Genomic DNA, 24,348 nt, shown 5'->3' on the forward strand with positions numbered 1-24,348 from the left:
TGTGAGATGTGAGACAGGGGGATGTGAGATGTGAGACAGGGGGGTGTGAGATGTGAGACAGGGGGATGTGAGATGTGAGACCCACATAGTTGCAGATCTCATGGCAGGTTAAGATAAGATCTGATAAGAAACTGCCAGAATATTTGTACTAATTTGATCAAATATTGCTCTCTTAGACTTTCATATTGTCTGAAGTGAATGAGTTCAGTTCAAGTCAGTGTTCTCATCAGTCTATGTGTATGTCTCAGTGTCTTGGCCTCAAACACTGAGGCCAAGTAGGTTGCTACAGTGTACTGCCTGTTTAGAGCTATATAAATTTCCATTTTGTTCTTGGATTTTGTTATTATCTTTTTCTTTCATCATAATTTCATTGGGTATAATTGTCTGAGTGTGTGTGTCTTACAGCTGAGGTGTAATGATCTCTGGGTGGTTGACCATCCGCCCAGCCTCAGGACAATTAGAAGGGATTCCTTTGTGGGTTTGACTCCCGGCAGCATAGGGCTATATAAGAAAAGGAGAGCGGGTCACTTACTTTAATATGATTCCAGAAATGTAGGGCTCGTTTTTCAATATTTAACAGTAGAGGATATTGGCCTAATTTAGCTCTGCTAGAGTGTTGAGTGTGTTTCACACACACCTCTCTGCCATGTAATGAAATGTGATCAATGATTGCTTTGAATATTCAGAACCAGGTTCTAATTAGTAAATCAGTGTTTATTTATCTCTTAGAAAGCCATTTTTGCTTTGTCTTTTAGTTCATTCACAGCCAATTTAATATTTCCTTTGTTTTAATTGTTAAATCTTAAATATGTCTATTTCTTTGTTCGTTAAAGGTGGTTTCCAATCGTGAAATTTCCAATGTAATCTGGACCTTTTCTGAAAAATTAGCACTCTGTCAGGGTTTGACCACTCCTAATATATATATATAATAATAATAATAATAATGAAGAAAAGACGAGCAGCTGACTCCATCAATTTATCACCACCCTTCTGTCAATCTAAACGTCAACCATCGATCACAATACAACAATATTATACAGACTGCTAAATTTTCACCTCACGTTTTTGGTGTATTATGCTCACCACCATTGGTTTTACATATTTGAGATTGCCCATACTGTACATTCTTTCACACAACATTCCTTTTTTCCAATATAGTGGCAAAATATGCAAGATAATGTTTCTTTGTCATCCTTAGAAAATCTTCACATTGGAGACAGTTTGAGACTATGCATATTTAGCAAATGTTTTGTATCTGGAATGCTGGACAACTATTTAAATTAAAAAATGAAAGGACATAGAAATCCACTCAGGCAAATACTTCCCAGGCATGTCTGTGGGATCGAGGTCACTACGGTCCAACTCCATCCATCCACCCATCAATGCCTGAACCCTACCATTCAATTAGCAGCATCCTGCAGCTCCAGTCATTTGCTGCCTAATTGACCTCTGAGTCACTGTGGAGATCAAGTCCTGGTAATGACAACAGCTGCACGGAGTGAGACTCCACCATGTTGACGCCATAATTATGCAGCAAGTCACCCAACATGGGCTTTGGGTTCAAAAGGGAGTGAAAAGTAAGATAAGAAGGAAGCGAGACGGGATGAGAGAATAAGAAATACATGAGGGTAAAAAAAAGAGGAGCGAAGGGATGAGAAGACAGCTGACCGCAGGCTTGTTCAACCATGAGATTAGGCTTAAGTGATGAAAAGCAGGAAGGAAATAGAGACAGAGACAGTCGGAGAGCCCCGGGTGAGGAGAAAGAAAGCATAGAAGACGGATGAAGAATGCTCCTCCAATGCTTTTAACGCTGGGTGAGAGCAGAAATCAAGATAATGTGGTTCTGTGATGTCCGTAGCCAACACTGGGGCGGTAACGACCACTGGGCTGGATCTAATAACGAGGGTTGATAAATAGTTTCAGCTTCAATCACGACGTACAACCGAACCCACTCGAGGTCGAAGCATCAAATTACCGTGGGTGTCTGGACACGTCGGCTGCGTAGTGGATAACATCACTCCCGCACTTGAAAAACATAAAACAAACTAATCTAATCTGGTGGCCATATCACTAAGCCAGACAATGAGAAGCTCTTAACAGAAACTTCAATGACGATACAATAACAAAAGCATTTTGGATGGATTCGGGTTCTCCTCATCACAGTTTGATTTGGACTTCAGAATAAAAGATACTCTTCAGACACCACAAAATCAGAGTTATGCTCATCAACATCCAAGAGACCAACACTGACCCCTCATATGAAGTCAGGAACGCGGGTCTGTGGTTTTGTAAATGCTAATTGTTATATTTTTTTTGTTTGGCAGGACGCACATGTTATAGAACTTATACTTGAGGGGTAACTGTGGCTGAGTGGAGAGCAGGGCCGTCCTTCAATCAGAGGGTCAACTAAAACCCAGAAGGGAAAAAGGAGGCAGGGACAACCTTCCATCCTACGACAAAGTTAGGAGCTTTACTGCCAACACATCAGTAACCTTAAATTCTTCTTAAATTCTTCCTCAGGAATGGTGAGAAAAAGCAACTGTATTGCCTCATATAAAAGTGTCTAAGGCACTCAGACGGTCTGGAATGGAGTAGTCAATAATAAGCCTTCACAGACTCAGGAATCTCCAACACAAACAGAATCAATCAGCAAGCCTGGAGGCCCCACTAGATGCTATTGAAGTGTCGTTCACACTGGACTGGAATCAATGGCTAAGCTAGAGTTGTACATCGATCCAGACCGTCCTCTGGTCTCCTTCCCTGTCCCCTCCTCACAACTCAGCGGAGCCCAACGAGGGAAGAAAGCCAAGACGAGTCTGGCAAAAGTGAAACATTTTGTGGCATGTAGCCTTTGCCCCTTGATCTATAAAGGTACACCCTCTGAAAAAACACGCAGTCTTCCTCAAATGTTGTGCGTCGGCTAAATGGTGCTTTAGACAGCCACTACGCCTTCATAGATCACTTAGACCTCCTCATGGGTCTTCCCTGCTATCTGGAGAGTGACACATATTGTAGTAGTGCTACTATGGTGCTTCAACACCTGATGGATAAGAACATAAAAGCTGGATAGAAGCAGGTAGGAGATTATTTCTGATGATCTGTATCCAAGGATGGGTTCCTGAAAGGGACTACCTGGCACGGACCGAAGGGGCCCAAAGTGTCAGGAGCCTTCACCTACGAAATGTCACTCAAAGAGACTTGTACCCACCAGGAAGAGACTCTGAATGACCATAAAGAAAGATAAAATGACCACAAAGAGATACAAATGATTACAAAGGGACCAAAACGATTATAAAGACATGCAAAACAGCTGCAAAGAGACATAAGGAGACTCAGAAAGACTAACCTACATACTTTAACCCAAACCACGATCTTTTCCTGAACCTAACCAAGTACTTTTGTTGCGTAAACCCAACCAAGTATACCTAAAAACAAATTAAACCTACGTTGGAAGTTTTGAAAAGAGACTGTATGGATAGAACATTTCCTACAAACACAGAGGACACCATGCACTAGACGCTAGATGCGTACATAGAGCGCAGTGACGTGTGGTGAGGTTTGTGGCTGGTGAGGCACTGACACTACATAAATCAAATTAACAAATATATGAACCCAATAGAGTAGCTTAAATCACCATTCAATTGGCAGCTTGCACATTGACTACTGGTCGTTTTTCATATTTCATATCAGCATTCTTTACACACACATAGGTAAGGTACATATTTGATTCCACCGGGAGCGTGTGCGCCGCGACCTGCCCCACCGGGAGAGTTTCAGAAGCGGAGCGCTCGTGGGCGCCACCCGTGAAAATTGTGAGATTCCGCAATAATCTGTGTAACAACCACGGATGTATAAAGAGAACAACAAACACATAAAAGGTTACTTTACCTGTCTGATGTTGAATTGCTGTTGATTTGGTCATATTTTCCTGTATTTTGAGACATTTTTAAGCTTGGATATAAAATCTTACATTCTTGTGGTCAAAGCAAAATATAAGAAGAAGAGAAGTGTAGAAGAAGAGCAACGACAGAACAAGCATAAACCCCACCCGTGGGCTCTCGCTCGCCCTCTTTTTTGAGGCAGAGTAGTGTTTGCCTCTCTGTGCTTTTTCACTGCGGTTTAATGTCAGATCAGCAACACTAAATATGTTCTACACATACGTGAAATACAGTAACTATTCTATGGAAAGAAAGGACATATAATAAAAGTGTCTACAGATATTACAGTGGTGACAAACAATGAGAAAGCAAAAGACACGCGCTCAAACCAGTTAGTGAGGGATTGCGCAATCTGAGGTGAGGCACAACTCGTCACTGCCTCACCTCACGTGTCTCCTCTCTGTTTGAACAGGACATACGCTAATTCAGCGATTTTGATTATAAAAATGCTTGAAATGATTGGCATCATACAGAAATTACATTTATAGCACAGATCAGTAGAGATCAGTGCTATAGACATGTGGTCAGTGCTATAGACATATGGTATAGACATGTGGTCAGGGGAGGCAGGTGAGGCAGAGCCTGTCCCTGATAGAGCGTCAAGCCCTTCAAATCTCCTGCGCCCCTCCCGGATGGCTTTTGGCCTTGTCCTGCTGAATGTCTATTACAGACCACATGAAATGTTGTTTAAAATGACAGAGCGGCACAGTAAATATTTCTATTATCCATCTTTCCCTGTAATGTTAATCCAGTCCAAATGGGGCTTAAAGGCCATGTCCAAAATATCCGTGACTGTATATCGATGACTGTACACACCACACGCATAAACACATCTACCTACGCAAACACGCAGTGTGGTATGAACAGAACCTTGTATGCATCCGTTTCATAGATCAAAGTGAAAAATTAACGCAGTGACAACATTGATATGGGTGCATTGCATAAATAACATCCAATAATGTGTATTTCACAACAGTTCCGAGCCACAGTGTGCTCAGCAGCAGCATTTCCACAGAAAATCAATGCTACATTTTTTGTGGCTGCTACAAGGTATGCAAAAGCTTAAAGGTTTTGTTACGTCGTATTCATGCCTTCCTTGCTTGGTAATTTAGCATAATGATGAAGGTTTTTAATAACAAACTCTGAGACCTTGATCGCTTGCGGAAAAAATATTAGTATCCCTTTTAAAATAGGCCACAGGCTCTGCATGCAATGTTCTAACACGGCAAAGTTAAAGCAAAACGATGTCACGTTTGCTTATCAGCGTCCAATCAGTAACAGTTAAGGGATAATATCAGTACAACTGAAGAAAAGTTGGAAAAATAGTAAGTGTGAGTCAGTAAACTGTTTGCCTCCACACTGCTCTCAACATGCTAACGGTGCTCACGGTGCAAACGTCTGCAACAGTGCTGACAGAGCTAGTAGTGTTAACCCGAGGGGGAACTCAGATATTACTACACTATATCATTACATTTACATTGCAAATAGTTGTTCGCTGCTGTATCAATGCTTTGAATGGTGATTTTAGCACCTTTAACACTGGTACCGTTAGCCACCATGAGCTACTAGTCATACCAGACCAAGTGAGGCTGTAGCAGGAAACCCCCTGAGTGTATTGTGTTGAGGAGAGGTGTGTTTTATGTTTTTAAAATTCATCTTTTCATTTGAAAGAGGAAGTGTATTTTCGTTGTTCAAAAGTTAAATAGCCGCACATTAAAACAAGCTATTATGGTCAACAAACATTTCGCTAACTTTCTCTTCCATTGGATTCAACATGGCCGGCAGACATTACCCCAGTGTCTGCAGGAGAAACACAGGTGTAATTAACAGCATTAATAACGACTGCATTGCATTTAGGGAAGCCAGTTCCGTGGCCCTAGAGAGAAGGTGTGTGTGTGTGTTGGGGGGGGGGGGGGGGGGGGGGGGGGGGGGGCAGTTTGTCAGGCTGCAGTGTGTCTAGACAGTATTCATGATCCATCTGTCTGCCACTGCCACGGCAACAGCCAGCGGCTACAACAAGATGGCAAACCCCATTACTACAGAAACATTTTCTATGTCCCTCTTCCTCTCTCTCTCTCTCTCTCTCTCTCTCTCTCTCTCTCTCTGTCTCTCTCTCTCTCTCTCTCTCTGTCCACCACCATGTCTCTGTCTGGCCCTCTGTCTCACTTCCAGCTCCCCCTTTTCTCTCTCCTCTCCCTCTTAGTGTGTCTGCAACCTCTTCAATCCTCTGCCACTCTTTCTGGCAATCTCTACCTTTCCTTTTTTCCTTTTCTCTCTCTCTTCTCTACCTCCAGTCGTCTCTCTCTCTCTCTCTCTCTCTCTCTCTCTCTCTCTCTCTCTCTCTCTCTCTCTCTCTCTCTCTCTCCATACCTCCCTCGCTGTCTCTCAGGCATCGCCAGAAAATGTGCGCCGGCTCAGAAAATTACAATCATCGTACAGCTTTTCCCACAATGCCGGCCGCAGACACTTACATTAACATTCGCTCTAGACAGCTAAATATTTTAAGTACCCGGCTCAGGATTCTATCTCCCCCCCCTCCTCCCAACCTGTCCCTCCCAAAATAATAATGATAATTAAAAAAAGGTCGTTCCTAGTGCCTCGTGGAGAGAAAAGAAGGGCAGGCGAAAAAGAGAAGAAAGTAAGATAAATTTACAAAACAACGGGTGGCGGGTTTGAGAGGTGAAACACATTCGCGGTGAGGGAGTGAATGAGGGAGGGAGGGATGGAGGGGGAAGGTAGGTAAACCGCCAGACACACACACAGAGAGAGAGAGCGCCGAGGATGAAAGTGCTGCTGTAAAAAAGTTTTCCCTCTCCTCCTAAAAGTTGTTGAAAGAGAATGCTGCAGCACATCAAAGTGGCCTGGCAGACAGCCATCGGAGCCCATTGGTGTCCTTCACCCTCTCGCTCTCTTTCCCTCCATCTCCCTCTCTTTCTATCTCCCCATCTTTCCGTCTCTCTCTCTCTCTCTCTCTCTCTCTCTCTCTCTGTGTTTCCATTGATCGTGACGAGTCGAGGGAACACTCTCATCTTGGTCCCTGGACAGTGCTGCTCGACGGGGGGCAGGGGGAGGTGGTTGGTGGAGGGGGTGGGGGTGGTGAAGGTAGGGGGGGGTTCTTATGAAGGCAGCAAAGAGATTCAAACAAAAACTGCACAGAAATGGAAAGGTGGGAAAAAAACGTATGTCTCAAAAAAGTCCTGTACTGCTTCTATGGGAGACCAACCCTACGGCAGTTTATAGGGTGTTTACCTCCAGCTACTGTATATTTATAAGTATATGTAAAAGTATATGTGCCCCATGTTGGCTTTGAATTGACAAGCCATGAAATAGTATATAATAAACTGCTCAACAAGCCCGTCTCAGTGGCTCCACTCACCAGTCCCTTCTGATCTGAGCTTTGGTTAAGCTTACACAACTAAACCAATGTGACTGTTTGTACAGCAGAATGTTTTTTATACCTATAAAAACGAAATCATTGTCAGACAATAGAGGGTGGGTTCCACATGGACTGTTTACTTGCATTTAACCAAAGCCTGCTCATAAGTGATTGGTCAATGCTACTCAAGACTACAAACCAGACACCAGAACATGTCCGATACCAAAACCTTGTCCTGTTGCCATAGAGATTCTGTACTCACACGCATGTAAATCCATTTATAGAGATTTGACGTTGGGGAGTAATATTTGAAATGAAATGGACAAAAGTAATTTGCAGTTGTAGGGATTCATGAGAAGCGTACAAAAAAGAAAACATATTTTAATAATTAATAGATTCATTTCTTTCACCCAGCTCAGCAGGACGCGGGCCACACTGAGGCGGTTCTAATTGTTACATTTGATAAAAATGGAAGCGCATCTGTTGTGTGACCACTGCTCCCTTCTTCTGGGCAGGACTGAGTCTCTGACAGATAAACAGGTGCGTAGGACAATGACACCTAACGAGGACTTGATTGGCTCCTTTTTTTATGTTCCTTATCAATTTGAATCATTTTGTGCTACCTTCTTTTTCCTCATCACAGACTTTTTAACATCTTCTCTGATGTTCCTGTGATGCGACTCCTTTTGTGACTCTATGGCCCGTGGCTCTGTTTTAAAACTAATGATTATTGTTTCTTGAATATACAATAAAGGTTTTATGAAGAAATATGTAGCTTCTTTAGTCAATTTGTTGCTGATGAAGGAGTTTTTGTCTCTACATGCCATGAAAGTTGGATCCTAGAAAACTCATCGCACTCTGCGGAAAGTTGTATTTCAAGTACCACGCCTTAAAAAAAAGACCCAGGATGGCATCCACATCGTACACACTCTCTAGAGATCAACAAAGACACCCCGGGGTGAGGACAGAGCTGAAGACAGCAGAAAGGACAGGAGCGAAGTGTGTTATCTGAGGTACAGAGGGCGCAGGGCGCCCTGCGGCACTCACAGTTGAAGATGCCCGGCGGAGGGTGCTGGGTGACCACGGGGCAGTTCTCCTCATCGCTGTTGTCCCCGCAGTTATTCAGCTGGTTGCAGATCAGCGAGCCCAGACGCAAACAATTCCCATTGGTGCAGTGGAACTTGCACTCTGCGGAGCCAAGGGAGAAGGAGAGGAGACATTTCTTAGCACAAGTATTTCAAGCGTTTCATTTTCTGAATAGAATTCACGGTCTGAACAAACCAAAATATTTTGCTTATTCAAGGTAGGTGGGTCTTTATTGCTTTTAAGGAACAATACGAGTGATCGATCTGCTCCTCCGTAGCTGAAACACTGCAAAGACATAGAATTGTGTTGTGAAAAGCTGTGTCAACCAAAAATGGAAAGATTTAAAATAAAAAAATAAAATCACCATTTTGATAAAAATATATGTTTACAAGAGGTGTTCATACAAAAAAAACGCCCACACACTGCAACAGTAGTGCATGCAGACACTCCAAAACATGTAATAGCACCGATAAACTGTTCAGACATCAAAATGCTAAAAAAACGGGGTCGTTATGAGCAGCTCTCCCTGTTATCTGCGCCTCAGAATGTGCAAGGTCATATGACATTATTTTTTATTTGTATTTTTTTTTCTACCTGTGAGCTCAAACACAAAGCACAGTTAATGTGTTGAGTTCACGCAGAAACAAGGTCACACACAAAAAGTGGTTTCTGGTTCAAAACAACAAATAAATAAACAGCTTTTCAAGCGGGCCTTTGATGTGCCTCAGCCCCCGAAACCGTAATGTGCTGCTGTCACAGTTATTACCAGAATGCTTCTTTCCCCCCTAAATATTAATATGCCTGATTAGCACTATCTAGTGAAAAAAACACCTCAAACCTATAAATGTGAAAGTGAATTAAAAAATAATATATATATACATTCTGGGGGGTAATAAATAATCATGCTGAACTTTAATCATAAGAAATAAAAATAACAACAACAAACTGTTTGATGCACTGGAAAGCAAGGCCGTGTTAGAATGCCCTGGAGTTCGATGTGTGTGTGGTTTGGAGCGTTCCATTCTCTGAGAGCCACACTCACACTGAGCTCACCACGACTGCAGAGATAGACAGTCTCTGCACGGATGAGGACATGCATGGAGCTCACGCGTAAAGTTATATATCTTTTTTTTTTCGGAAAATCTTTTGCCTTTATTTCACAGAGGACAGTGTAGAAATGGGTGGGGGCAGGGTTTGACATGCAACCATAAACCAATCAAACCCAGGATGTTGCAGTTGTAAAATAAAATAAGCATATGAATTATTGAGCTATGGTCAAAAATTGTGTTTTGTTAGGTCACAATGACAGTTGAGTCCAAATGGATGTTTGTGCCAAATTTGATGAAATTCCCTCTAGGCCTTCCTGAGAAGTGTGTAAGATTGTTTGGGTTTACGCACAGCAGATGTTTAATATACTGTATTAATGTTGCCTCTTCAATAGTTCAACTGAAAACACAAAAGTCATTTATTTTTGCAGACAAAAAAAAGGTGGCGATACATCAGAGATGTAACTTTAGAAGAGTACTCCACTGATTTAGCATCGCAGTCTGTAACAACAACAACATCGAGGGACTCACAATGGACGGTTTTCAAAAAAGGGTATCTGGGTACCAGTGTCTTATGCTAGTAGCAGCTAATTTAGCCTGTAGCATCATCAAGAGATATGGAACGGGATACAGCAGTGTGGTGAGCTCACCTCTTAATTACTCTACACCCCCTGATTCGTTTAATTTTTAGACTTGTCTTCAGCCCCAACCGATGCCCCACACGACCCGAGTGACATCATTTACGGACATTTATGAGATCAATGGGACATCACACAGCCTTTTATGGAGACACACAAAAGGCAATTTACGTAGAACTTTTCACATGTGCAGTAGTACTCCCCAACATCTGTAAACAGACTTTGATGTATAAAATCTATGGAGACTTCCCGAGTAATGCCTGCAGTCTTCCACTCAGGTTAAACCCAGGGCAAAAAGTCCATCAACCCCTCTGCGGCTCGTTAAGCTTATTGCTGTGATTGCAGGCAGTAATTGACAGCGATTCAAGTGAGTACATTTACATTTTTACCAACTCAGAGTTTCTCTTTTCCCTATTATGGCAGCTGGACGGTTAGAGGATTCTGTTGAGAGAGATTTTAGTGAGAAAGTCAAACTGAAAGTGTAACATTGCATCACATTTGGTCTATCTAGTCCGTGAACAGTTGTCCCCCGGTGGTCTGGTGGCTTTAGAAGCAAGTGCAACAAAAGGCGCCCCTGTCTGTTGGTGAAAAGAAAACTTGAAATGTTCTGTATCTTGAAAGCTAATGTGGCTATTTTTGTGACGTGTCAGGTATGTTGGCATAGCTGTTATTGTCATTCTAAAATATAAATACTGCTCTACCGAAATACATTTAAAAGGAAAGTATTTCATGGTCTGGTTGCAGAGCATTTGAAATAACTTTTGCTGAGTCTTTTTCCACACCCCATACAATGGAGGTAAATGGAATTTCATTTGTGGTTTCCTACAGCATCAACAAGGAATGTGTTTTTTCCAGAAACAATGTCCTGGTTACTCAGAACAATCTACAGACCACACTGTCAACAGTTTGACCAGGTGTTTTTCTTTCTTTTAAGAAATAGTTCCCAATGAAAACTGTCGACAGGTGTGTGGTTTATTGGCAGTAACCACATCTTTGTTTCTGGAAGGAGACGTCGTTTGAATTTTTTCACATTCCACACGTACAGCCAGTCAACACCAGTCACATGAAACACTTTAGGTAAAGTCACGAAGCCACCTAACAACACAATTGTTACCATAATTAAAACTCACAAAGACTTTTAACCAATTATAATTGAGCAGAGGAGGCGTGTTCACAACAGTGTTGGTAAAAAAAGGTAGCGTGCCGTCTCCATGGATATGATTTGACTATTTTTACTTTTCTTTCTGAGAGAGAAAAAATATTTTTTTCTCAGATTACAGATGCGTAGAGAAGGAATGAAAATCAATCATGGAGCAAAAACACCATGTGACATGAAAAAGCAAGACACCGGGGAGGAACTCAGAACTTGGAGGCTGGACTACTAATCCCAGGGGGCACCAGAACTCCAGGCTTAGTGTGTGTGTCAACTGGTTTGTTCTGACTGAAATTAAACCTTTGTTTGGGGGTTTGCTCCCTCTAAGCGCAGCATCAGCTGTGGAGGATCTCAGAGGACTACTCCAGCGGTTAGTGTTGCACTTCCACAACACTGCTGGAATTCAGAAGACACTGATTAAAAGAACACTGGTCAAAGTCGAAGCAGTCGAGGAAGAGATATCCTGACGTTATGTAGTATAAGATCTGTAGGTTTCACCAAAGCATTTTTTAAATGGATTAAAATAAACTGGCAGTGGAGGAAGTTCAACTTAAATGCTGTTGGTGTTTTTTGTATTTTGCGCTGTTTCCACAATCTCAATCTCAACAAGGCTTTTACCTGTTTAAATGAAGTCAAGATGAAATACAAATTGTTCTTGAGTAAATCCCGTGCTATGTGATCGGTGACAACCCAGGGGCTGGTTGCACAAAATACCTGAAGGTTTGCACGAAAAGCCTTAAACGCTTTCCTTCGTTAAGGAACAACGTTAAGGTGTTTACTGTACTGAAAGATTTTACAGCGGTAAATTCTACAGTTTGTTTACTTGCATATTGCATGTCATGTAGAGAAGGATGGAGAGAGATCTTCAGGAATTTGTTTCAATTGGGCAAGTTCAAAATGTTCTTTCATTTCAGCTGGTGTTGGTCATGTTTCATGTTGTACGTTGGAATATCTTTGAAGATGGCAACAGCAGAAACAGCTGATCAGTTATGTGGATTCAGTGTTTGCAGAGTTTATTCAGCAAAGGCGTTTCTGTAATCCTTTTAAAACGGCAACTCTTTTCTCAACAAAGGCAAAAAAAACACCTAAAGCAAGCATAGAAAAATGTTTCTCCACAATCGAGGACATTTTATCAAATTTTGACATTTCCATACAGCCTCTCCGATGCAATACTTGAAAATGTGCATTGAAATATGCGAATGGAAACACGGCTAGTGTACGGTTCGAGCATCAAAAGCAGTGGATTCTAAACTTCTTTTGTTCGACCCTCACTGCATAATAAACAGCCACATCTTTGAAACCCCATGCAACCCTTCACGGTTGGGTCCTGCTTTATGAACTGTTGTTGAGGACCTGTCTCAAAGACTGTCAGTGTTTCAAAATCTAGTTCCGTCACTTCACTTTTTAGTTTACATTGATATGTTGTTTGTGTCCATGTTTGCTTGCAAGCAGTTTTCTTCTTTCTTGTCTTTGTTTTCCCATTGCTACATTTCTTAGCATTTTGCGACATTACCTGTTGGACAGTAAAATAACGTCAAAGTTTGCATGTGTGTGTCACTGCGTCCGTGCTCAAGAGCAAACAAAACGAGGACCCATAAATAAAATCAGTGCTCTGTAGCTCCACTAGTGGCTAAAAACGTACGGAGGGTTTAAACCAAATTACCACACAGCTTACCTGTAGCAACACAATGCTACAATCATACTTATTATGAGCCGAACCACAAGTAGTTTTGTTGCCTAAACTTTCAGCCATTGTTTGACAAACGTCACCCACGCTTTCCAACGTTAACCACGTCCGTTTCACAACCACAACTTTCAGCTTTACAATACAAAGCAAAAGGCTGCAACAAGAAAACAATACAATCAAGAAAGTGCTATTTTTAAATTGTCTTTACAGAATCACTCAGTTCCACAAATGAGTCCTGCCTAATATGTGGACAGTACATAATGTTTACTTTCACAAAATATTCAGTCAAATGATATGTGTTCGCCACAGTAGCAAATCAGCTTTGACGTCTGCGCAACAAACCCATAACTTAATGCCATTACGCAGGTCTTTAAGTGATCTCCACCGTTGTGGTCGGGATTGTTCTTGTCCTTGTTGAGGCAATAGATGTAAGATGGAAGCAAAAAATACTCCTTCACGGGAAAGGTAGAAATAAACGCTTTAATGAAATTCATTAGCGTTATTGAGGAGGCGTGGAAAGAGGGGGGGGGGGGGGGGGGGGGTTGTTGCCGCTGTGTTTTGTTGCAGTTCATCGACACACACAAACACAGGGCGACTCGTACCTGCACAAGGCCCGTTCCTGGAGAGCGAGTGCTTACGATTTGCTCGGCTGGCACTGAGCGACCTAATGACACTGCACATTTTCTCCTCTTCCTCCCCATAACAAGAACAGCTTGTTCTGCTCTTGTCTAGACAGTGGCGGAGGGTTGTGGGGGGGGGCAGGAAAAGAGATCCGATTCAAAGAACAGACCAGCATGACTGTTCTTTGGAACGAGTCTTCTGAGTGGCAATTAGTGAAGCCTCAGTGACTTGCCTCTCCTCTCCTCTCTCCTCTCCTCTCTCCTCGCCCTGTCTTTCATTTTATCTCATCTATTACTCCGATTGCTTCCTCTTTCAGTCTCTTCTCCTCTTCTGCAAAGCCTCTCCTCTCCAGCTCTTTCACTCTTCTATTACTCTCCCATTTTGTCTTCGTCCCCTCTGTCCATCCTCTCACTTTGCTTTTTAGTCTCCCATCTTCTGGCCATCCTCTTGTCTCCTCCGCCGCTCTTCATTCTTTTTCCTTCCTCTCCAGCAACACTCCCATTCACATTTGAAGCGGAGCTTTGATATGTCGGAAAATGCGAGGCAACAGTAAACCTTTCCCCCAAGTGAAGTACGTGTGCTGTGTGTTTGTGTGTGTGTGTGTGTGTGTGTGTGTGTGTGTGTGTGTGTGTGTGTGTGTGTGTGTGTTACAAACACAGGTTAATTAGCATGATTTGAAAATGCCAGAGAGAGTGGTGAGATGAACGATCCCTCCAAGGTCTGCCAAGATCTGATCAGCAGATACTTAAATGTGAGGGATGACGAAATGAGCAGGAAGCAAACAAGAGTGCTCATGAGAACACTGTTAAACAAGATCAGGGCTACTGTGTATGACAGCTCCAATGAAAATATATGAGAGGTCACAGTACACAGAAACGCCATTATTCATTAGACAAATGCCTTTACTGCTGTTGAGCATGATTTTCTTCATAACAATATAAAAACCTTGGCACTATATAACCTTGCAGACCAAGCTGAAATATGAAATCTGCCATTTGTATTTAGTCTTTTCGATTTCATTCATTATAATTTTGTATATTAACTCACAAACAAATCTTAAAATACTTGTCAAGCACCTTCCAGAATGTGATACAGAAGACATTTTTTTAAACGAAAAGTATGACTGTAAAGGCCCAAATGAAAGCGTCTTACGCTTCTGACGTGTCTGACGGAGTACGCCTATTATTTGAAATGACTGCAGCCACACCAAAAGCACTTGATTATCAAATAGCTAAAATGCCCCAAACACCGACCGACCTAGTTTCAGTTTTGGAGCATTGAATGAGCACCCAGTGGCCAAAGCTGTTTGGAGAGCGCTAAAAGGAATAAAACCCCAGGGGACAACTATTGTTAAAGAAATAAATTATTGATAATAATAATAATAAACAAATACAAATTTGAGCCTGCCTACATATGAAAAGCGACCTTTTCCAAAACTACTGCTGGTTCTGTGGTTTTGGCATTTCAAATTTGATGCCTGCAGCGCGCCATGGAGCATTCATTGAGAGGATCCAAATGAGACGAGTCACTTAACACTTTCAGTGCATCTGAGCCTCACTGATATCAAAATATGTAGATCCAAAATGTTTTATTTTACAAATAAACTCATTTCTTAATCTAATCAAATCCATTAACTTGAAATTAAATTAACTTTTTCAATCGCCTAAAAATGTCTTATTAATTATCCAGTTCTTACCTCCAACCTCTCGTTTCACTTCTTGTTCCAAAAACCAAAGATGGCGATATCCAAAAACCAAGATGGCGACAGACGAAATTCCAAACTTGAGGCTTCAAAATTGTTTACCACAAACGAATGGGTGACGTCACAGTGACTACATCCACTTCTTGTCTACATTCAAAGGTTTGAACACTATGTAGCAACAATGTAGAGCTGGATCAAGCTGATATGATCCATACAGTTACTTCAGGGGAAACACAAGAATACATTTTAACTGATAGAGAGATTCTCCTCCACTCACTGAACACAGAGAGGAAAAAGTTGCTAGATTTGGAGCTAGGCGCTTTATCAAGCTCGCAAATTTAGCTGAAAAGTCGTGAGTATGTCTCGCCTTATTCCTCATTGAACAGAATGGGGAGTGAATTTCATTTTGATAAATGAAAACACCTGTGTGAGTGAACTATAGACGTGATAGAGTTTGACAGAGGTGTTACATTCCTGAAGCTAAAAGAGTTAAATGTGTTTCTGAAATGATGAAAATAAATAAAATAAAATCACCAAAAATGTGCATGTTTTTATCATCAGCTGATGCTGTCAATATTTCATCAATAGCAGACTCACCACTTACTGGCCGGACAACAAGCTAAAAATGGAATTGATTATGCACAGAAACTGAAAAACAAACCTTTTTTTTTACAATTTACCCATTTTTGTCCCTTCCCCTCTCACACTCATCATCATCTCTGTCATCTCCTCTGACGTCAGTCAGCTGATCTGTCAACCTGTCTGCCACGACGGGCGTGCAACAAAACAGTAGAAACCAGGAGAAGGAGGAGGAGGAGGAGGAAAGTATACAAAAAGCTGAAAAAAGACAGATGGCAGCAGCGAGAGGAAGAGAGGGAAGAAAGGGAAGTGGCAGTGAGGAAAAGGAGGAGGAGGAGGAGGATGGTTGGTGATGGTGATAAGATTGTGGGTGATGAGAGCTCTGAGGATGTAGGTGATAATGAGGATATGATAAGGAGTGAGTGAAGGGAAATGTATGAGGAGATAGGAAGAGGAAGAGAAGGATTACTATAGCAGTAGAGCACGAGAGGAAGAGCGGCACTTCCCTGATCGCTACGTTCGCACCAAACTGGTCTGACCTCTCTATTACGACACCGGCGGAGCGTTACAGGACGTGGGATATTGACTTTCAGCCTCTGCAGAACTAGCGTTTCACATCAAAGGTCTCGAAAGAGGAATCTTTCTCTGTTGGAAGGAATGATTGCTGAGAGACAGAGGGAGGGCTTTTTTTTGTTATTGCTATTTCCTCTTACTTTCAACTCCTGCACTGTTCTCTAACAAGGAGAAACTAAATTCCACAGTGGGGAGGAAAGCGCTCATGCAGACTCAGACAGAAATGTGTGACGTGAATTGCGCTGTGTGTGTGTGTGTGTTTGTGTGTGTTTGTGCCTGTGATATAACAAAGTGTATTCGTCGCTTGCCAGTGACAGACATGGGGGCCGGATACTTGTTTGTAGCAGTGTTTTGTGTGTGTGAGTGTGTGTGTGTTTATGGGGACACCAAAGTGTCCGTGGGCATCCGATCGGATCAGTGTGTTTCTATGCGTGTGTGAGCAAATGAGAGTCAGTCAAAGCTCTCAGACCAGCAGCGTTATAACTAGAGATGATCGGCCCGCCCGTTAGAACCGGCTGGTTGTCAGCCGACTGGCCGATCATATGTCCGTTTTCTTATTTTATTTTTGCCCTTACATTTACAGACAGCAACACAGTGTTCTAACAGCAAGCGAGCGCCTGACTATTATGTTTATTTCCAAATGATGGTCTGATTTAGAACAGTAGATGGCGTTCTGAGCCATTTACATTTTTTAGAAGGAAATGTCAATATTAAACAGAGAACAAACATTTTATATTGTGCTATTTACCGGAGATGACATCACAACACAACCAACAGGAAGTACGTTTTCGCTGGTGATCGCCCTGCAGCTAGTTGTGTAAAAACACACACAAACACAAATTGTCAGGTCAATGACATTCAATGTGTTGTCATATAGATATGTTGCACCTGTTTTCTTCTGGCAAAGGAAAATATGTTATAAAAGTGGGATCTACTGCAATTCACGTTTCAGTTCTATTATTATATTTATCAAGTAACCGGAGCATTTTTTATTCTGAGATTTGTTCGAGTTAGGGGTCCTTTAACTTGGAGTGATTTAACAGTCAGTGTTCTCCATGAAAGAAAAGTTCCAAAAACAAAAATCTTCTTGGGAAGAAAGAAAATTGCCAGGTAAAAAAAAAAAAATCAGCTTTGAATCAGTGCATCTGTAATTGTGTCCGATTATGGCGTAATACGCTGAGGCTCACTAATACAGTACCGCCTGTATGAAGGCGAGGGCCATCAGCAGAATCCTGGATCCCTCCACGTTTAAGTGTTAATTCTCAGTCAGTCTATTTCACCATCCAGGCTGCTAGACTTTCAGTATTGATTTTCCATGTGGAGAAAACTGATTATACAGAGTCATTTCATCATTCCAAATGAAGTGCTGACATTAATGTTGGTGTTGAGGATGAATATCTTTACATTATCCTCCTCTCACAGAGACTTGTCCAACCTGTTTTTATCACATGAGACACCCTGGAGTCATTTAACCTTGATTTTAAAAGGATTCTTAGCTAGCAGCATGGCTCTATGGATGGCTTTAGATCAGACAGAAAACTCTTGACAAATAATGCATACATGAGCACAGAAATTGGAACAGACATTCATAGTTCCCAGAGGATGGATTCTCAGGACTTTGGTTGATCCCCTGACTCATCATTTAGTGCCACCAGCAGGTCATACGCTTTCATTTAAATATCTCCACATAATAAGCAGGAGAAACATTTTGCGTAATCGTAGGTCAACATTTCTGTTTGCAAAATACTTTGTTTTGATCTGCAAAGCTAACGGCATAAGCATGTAAGCGTAACGACCAACATACCGATCACCATCATTGTAACACTTACTCAATGTTTTTGAGGATTTATACTACAATGGCAGAAAGGTATAATTCATTTTAGAAAATAAGGAGTTATTTTGGACACAGTATTTGTTTTAAAGGCTGGTATTGCACTTGTGTTGTACTTGTATAGCCCTCTTCTAGTCTGACCACTCAAAGCGCTTTAATGTCATTCACCCATTCACACCCATTCATACACTGATGGCAGGGGCTACCATCGACATGGACGAGCGGAGCCGGGGATCGAACCGCCAATCCTGAGCCACAGTCATTTGTTAAAGTGCTTGTAAGAGACATATTTTAAAAAAGGGACTAAATCATTACAACAGCTAACCAGAGACAGTATGCTATCTTATAATTGTCGGCCCATAGTTTACATCTGGAGGGCGGTTGGCGGCTCTGGGAGACAGACCTTCAGACCCTTTAGCGGTTAGCTGTAGCAGCTCCATCCAGACAGCACAAACCCTATCGCTGGAAACGTAAGATCTAACCTGTGTTATGGCAGCAACGGATAGTTTGTGCCCCGGGATCAGACCCCTGGTAAAGAAAACAATGCTAACCGCGATGAAAGTTAGAGCAATCAAATTCAGTCCCGACCACTTCCTCACATACTGACCATTTGTCAGGACCCTTTAGGGTAGCATAGAGCCAACACCAACCATCCACCTCCCATCCCTCCATGTCTTCATACTACATAATAACACTCCCACAGCATTTCTGAGCGTCTAATGATGACGTGGATGGAATGGCATTGTAGTTATGCAGGCCGATGACATAATCAGGGCTACTTTCTTGGACTTAGTAGTGCTCCTCTTGACCAAATAACTACTGTGATGTTCTCATATGTATACCTATGAAAAGTGATAATGTAACTCACACATAACCCACATAATCAATTTGTATGCAATCCACGTGGATTGTTAGACCAGGACGGGTGACGTAGTAGAAAGAAAGACAAAGTCCAGGTGTCTAAAATCACCAGGCTTTCAACCAGGAGAGCGTTGTCCTGTGTGAAGCCAGCAATCAACGTTACATCCTTACTTCTATGGCCCAAGTAGTCAAGTTGTTGCCTAAATACTGTGCATGGGCTTGTGCAGGCCCACTCATAGAACTCACAAAAAATGAAAAAAAATAACTTTCGTAGATATCATATGAACCGCTACATGTATAAATGATGCTGGCCTCCCGTGCGTCATTAGTAAGGTACTGGGCTCTGCATTTTTCCATGGTAACTGTGAGTGTTCAGACTGTTGCCCCCTTGGTCTCCATCAGTCTCCCTTCCCCTGCTCTCTCTCTCTCTCTCTCTCTCTCTCTCTCTCTGCCCTCCAGCCTGCATCCTTGATATGAGGCGAGCGCCAGCTTTGCAGGGCGGCATGGTAATAAATGTGTTGCGGAAGAGTCCGTGAGCCATGAAGGATTGGGGCATCTCTCCGACCTGCTGTCTCTCTGCCTCACCCCTCTTTTTTTCTTTCACCTTTCCTCCCCCTCTCCTCCTCCCCCTTTCTTTCCTACCTTCCTGCCAGTCATTTGTCTCCTCTCCTCTTACGTCACTTTCTTTTTTCCTCCTCCCCTCTTTTTCTTTTCTCTTGTCTCCTAATTTCTCCTTCCCCCTGTCTACCCTCACCGCTCTCGTCTCCTTCCCCCTCTCTCTGGCTCTACCAGGATAATTAAGCATGTCAGAGTTGTGCTGACTTGGCACAATTGACACCCATAGTGAAGGCGAGAGAGAGAGAGAGAGAGAGAGAGAGAGAGAGAGAGAGAGAGAACCAGTGACAGAAAGAGGGAGAGAAGTAGAGAGAGACCTTCAGGCTGTGTCTCCTTTCTGCAGTCCAGACAGTGCATCACTACTGTTCCTCTGTTTAAGTGTGTGTGTGTGTGTGTGTGTGTGTGTGTGTGTGTGTGTGTGTGTGTGTGTGTGTGTGTGTGTGTGTGTGTTCTGGGCAGAAAGTAAATGTACTTATGTATGCCTGCGGGGGATGCAGTCACGCTATATGGCAGCAAAGTTACACTGTGTTTTAACCCTCTCTGTCTACTTTGTCCCCGGGGCGTCCAGCTGGCCCGGCAGCACACACTACAGTTTTCAGACTTAAACCAAAGACATTGTAGGTGAAATGGACAGGTGCATGCCAACAGGAGCTGCTGACAGCTAATTGGCATCATTGCCAGTTGGCCAGGCCACCAAAGGTAAAGATAAAATCGGGGTCTTAGCCCAAAACATAACTCTGTGAGTCCATGGCAATGGATGGGGGGGTCAGTTGTCGGGATTTAGTTGTGGTTTCTTCACACAACTGCCTCTGCTCCTTTTTATGTGTACAACCGAGCACAGTTCCAAAAAGTGGCACTGTGCTTAGGTTTCAGCTTGTTTGTCCGTTTTTCTGTTTGTCAGCAGGATTATGGAAAAAAACTACTGGGCCCAATTTTTCTATAAAACTTGGTGGAAAGGTGTAGCATCATTTGCTACTTATGGAAACAGCCTTGGCGGAGGTCTGCCCTCTCCGAGTGTCCCTCTGGTTTGATTTTGTATTGTGTATATATTGAATTGTTAATTGTTTTGAGGTGTTTCTCACCACGGCTGCGTTGGATGGTTAATTACAGAGCCTTGTGAGATATCCAACTATGTTCAAAATGTGTTTGCTTTGGAGTCAGTGTGCAGGTGTTACTCTTTTACCGAGTAAACTTTCCAGTAAACTTGCACGCTTCTTTGAATACGCCAGAGTACAACACCGTGAAAGCCTTTGAGATGAGACTGCGTAATCGCTGCCCTGTTATCCCCAGTTGTACGGTTATTCGCACACGAACAAAAAAAAGTTCTTGGAGAGAGATCAGGGAGGCAGCGTGGTGCACCCAGGAGACTGCAGGCTTCAGTGGAAGACCATTTTAGAATTGATACGTTAGTTCACTCGGATACCAGTAAAATTAGCTCGGTTTGGTTTCTGCAGTTGCCATGGTTGCGTGACAAGCTCAAAGAGTTAACACAAAAAAGCTGCCTGCGTCCATAAAGATTGGCGGACACCTCCCTCAGCAGTACTGTATTCCTGTCATCACGTCTATGCCAGACCTATATGTGAAAGCATCTTTGGGGAAGGACACAATGAGATACTGGTGAGAGAAGCTGAATGTGAGGAAAACTGTGTGTATTTACCATGAATAAGGTCCTCTAAGTAGACCCGTTGAGAGTTGGAGTCAGACTTTTAAGAGGAGCAGAGACAAACAGCCGGGACAAACTTCAGAGTTTCAAACAATGTGGAACAATGTGAAATTTGTATTTATTTAATTGAATCATCTGTCGTTATAAAGATAAATGAAGGAATGAGCACATTGAGATTTGTGTGTGATTTAAAGAGGATGTTAAAGTAATCAAAATGACTTTCTGGGCAGTTTTAGAGTTAAATATAGGGGTCTTTGGTAGAGATAGGCTGATATCAGGCCAATACTTCAAATAGCTGGATCGAGTATCGGTGACAGGATACCGTTATTTCAATAAAAAGCAATTCAGTACATTAATATCTATGTATTTATTTCTCGCCCAAGGCCCAGGTATTGCCATCGGTATCGGGACTGAAAAAGTCAGATCACTGCATCCCTAGTCTTTGGAAGAGATGCACTGATGCACCGATGCTGATTTCGGGACTATAGTGACTCAAGTAGCTGGATCGGATATCGGCCGATCTATTCAATTAATTTCTGTGTTTATATACTATATACATTATTTAATGAAATTCAAATTCCTGTTGAAGTGTTGACCAATTTGTTGCTTTATTAAAAAGGGTTACATTTGAATCCTGTTCATTTTGATACTTTTACCAAGTTGAGTAGAATTTGTTTTCAATAATATATTCAAGTTTTAAGACACCATGTTGGCTTAACTCCTGGGCGGGCATCCAGCTTATTAAATAAACACTGGTATCGGATATGTACTTCGTATAGTTTTTTGCGTAAAGCCCTGGAATCACTACTGGAATCGAGACTGAATAAGTCGGACGAGGTCATCAGAGCATAAGAGCAGGATCATTTCAGCCGAATGGAGTTAAAATGTTACACCAGCCAAACCTTTAACATAGCCTTTTTTTCAGCCAGCTTTCACTGGTGCCTAACCAGCATGCGGGTGCAATCCGTCGTTTCCCCTTTCTGCCTCTGCTCAGAAATACATTTTAACAACCTAATGTTTACTTCAACATCATGCAATGATTACATTTCTGATTTTCAAAAGGATGACGAAGATCACTTTCAGGTTTCTCAAATCTGTCTTGTCGGACCAAATCAAATTCCTCGTCTGCTCTTTTCCTCCAAGGCTGAACTCACGTTTGTTTTTGTTCTGTCTCACATATGAAGGACATTTATCATCCCAAAACATCACCTTTTAAGATATATTCATTCAGTCATTAATTCATCATTCTAACACACAGCAGATGTGATTAGGTGAGAACAAGTGGAACATCCTTGACGGGGAGAGTTAAACCCACGGCTCTGCTGAGTTTATGACCTCACTCTGCACATTGTGAAGCCTTGAGCTAATACATAATAGGGCTTACATGGATCTACATCCATTTAGATACAAGATGGATGATATCTTTATCGTGATGAAATCACCTGACAGCAATAACGGAGCAGCCTGCCTTCGCCATCCCCCATTTTCTCTGTTCACTCTCCCCCATAACAGACTTATCAATGCGCCCGCTCGTGATGAGAAAAAGAAACTTTGAAAAATGTCGGCTCTGTGTTTTTTTTTGCAGCTTAAGGTGCAGCGAGAGCATCGGGGTTAATATTCACTGGTTAGCGTTGACGGCGAGAAACCTCATAAACATGTCCTCAGGTTGCCTGCTCACTGTCAGCTTTAACGCTCTGCCCACGCATACTCCCACATACACACCAGTAAGGTACAGACACACACACACACACACACACACACACGTGTGGACCAAACACATGACACACACTCACACACACAGAGAAATGCCCGTGCGCACACATGCTTGCACACGCATGCCCACATGCTACCTAACCAACCTAGCGGAGGATCTCAGCAGGCGGGCAGCCCCAGAGCTGAACCAAAATACCGCCTTAAACTCAGTAACCTCAGCCATCGTATCAACAACTGAATCAGAGCAGATAGGCTGTCTGGCCCCCGGCTGGTTGTTCAGCTAAACAAAATCAAGGGCTGGTTAAATGAGCACGCAAAGAAAAACAAAAAAAGATGTGTCCTTGCAGAGCGGAGGAGACGGAAGGTTTGTGTTAAGAAATTGTAAATCACTTTCTGTTGTCTGCCAACATCCTGTTTGTTTAATCATCTGAGGGACGCATTAAAGGGGGACGTGTCCCCATAATTGAGAACTACCTTTACAAAAGTGCACCCAGGCGCCAACCTCCAGTTCTGCAGAGTGAAGCCGGTGTGGAAGTGTCTTAAAACATGCATTCTCTCTCCTGACCAGCAGGGGGCGACTCCTCTGGTTGCGAAAAGTAGTGTGATTGTATAGAAGTCTATGTGAAAATGACTCTACTTCTCTCTTGATTATTACCTTAGTAAACATTATAAGCATGAGGTTATTCCCTCAATCTCTAATTTCAAGTCTTCTTCAATACAGCATGACGTTCATTTAGTAAACGATGGCCCATTTAGAGTCAAATAGACCATAAAGCTGAGTATGCTTTAGGGCAGGCTCACTGTAATTGACAGGTCGCTGCCACTACCAGAGCCGTATACGGCGTCTCTACGTCACTGTTCCGCATTTCAAATATGGTCACTTCCCGTTCATCGGTTGCGAAACAGCCAAGATGGCGATGCCGAAATCGATAAACTCAAGGCTTCAAAACAGCAGTCCACAAACCAATGGGTGACGCCACGATGAATACGTCCACTTCTTCTATACAGTCTATGAGTAACATTAAAAAAATAATTGTTACCTGAGTATATGAATAAACTGATACTGTGGATTCTATGTGTAAAAAGTGACGACTTCTACCAATAAGTCGATATAAGTGGATAGCCCATCTGGGTAGATAGCGACCAAACCCCCCACAAGAAAGAATTTCACGTCTACCTGTGAAATTCTGAGGTCGTTCGGTTGAGAAAGCTCGGCGCTGCTCATTGGACGAGCCCAGAGATGCCGAGGCGGGACTTCCGGTTTTA

General features: G+C 42.5%; 1 protein-coding gene across 2 annotated transcripts in view; it reads right to left on the bottom strand.

Annotated features, from left to right (window-relative positions):
- Positions 1–24,348, bottom strand: part of ldlrad4b (low density lipoprotein receptor class A domain containing 4b) — a 208,535-nt gene that overhangs the window by 93,733 nt on the left and 90,454 nt on the right. For both annotated transcript variants that reach the window (XM_068736484.1, XM_068736483.1), the window contains exon 3: positions 8,362–8,502. In XM_068736484.1, the coding sequence (XP_068592585.1) occupies positions 8,362–8,502 (141 nt within the window). The remainder of the gene's footprint in view (positions 1–8,361; positions 8,503–24,348) is intronic.

The sequence above is a fragment of the Cebidichthys violaceus genome, unplaced genomic scaffold (genome assembly GCF_023349555.1).
Source record: "Cebidichthys violaceus isolate CVI_PGR_0920_01 unplaced genomic scaffold, fCebVio1.0.p SCAF_7, whole genome shotgun sequence".
Taxonomy (NCBI): Eukaryota; Metazoa; Chordata; class Actinopteri; order Perciformes; family Stichaeidae; genus Cebidichthys; species Cebidichthys violaceus.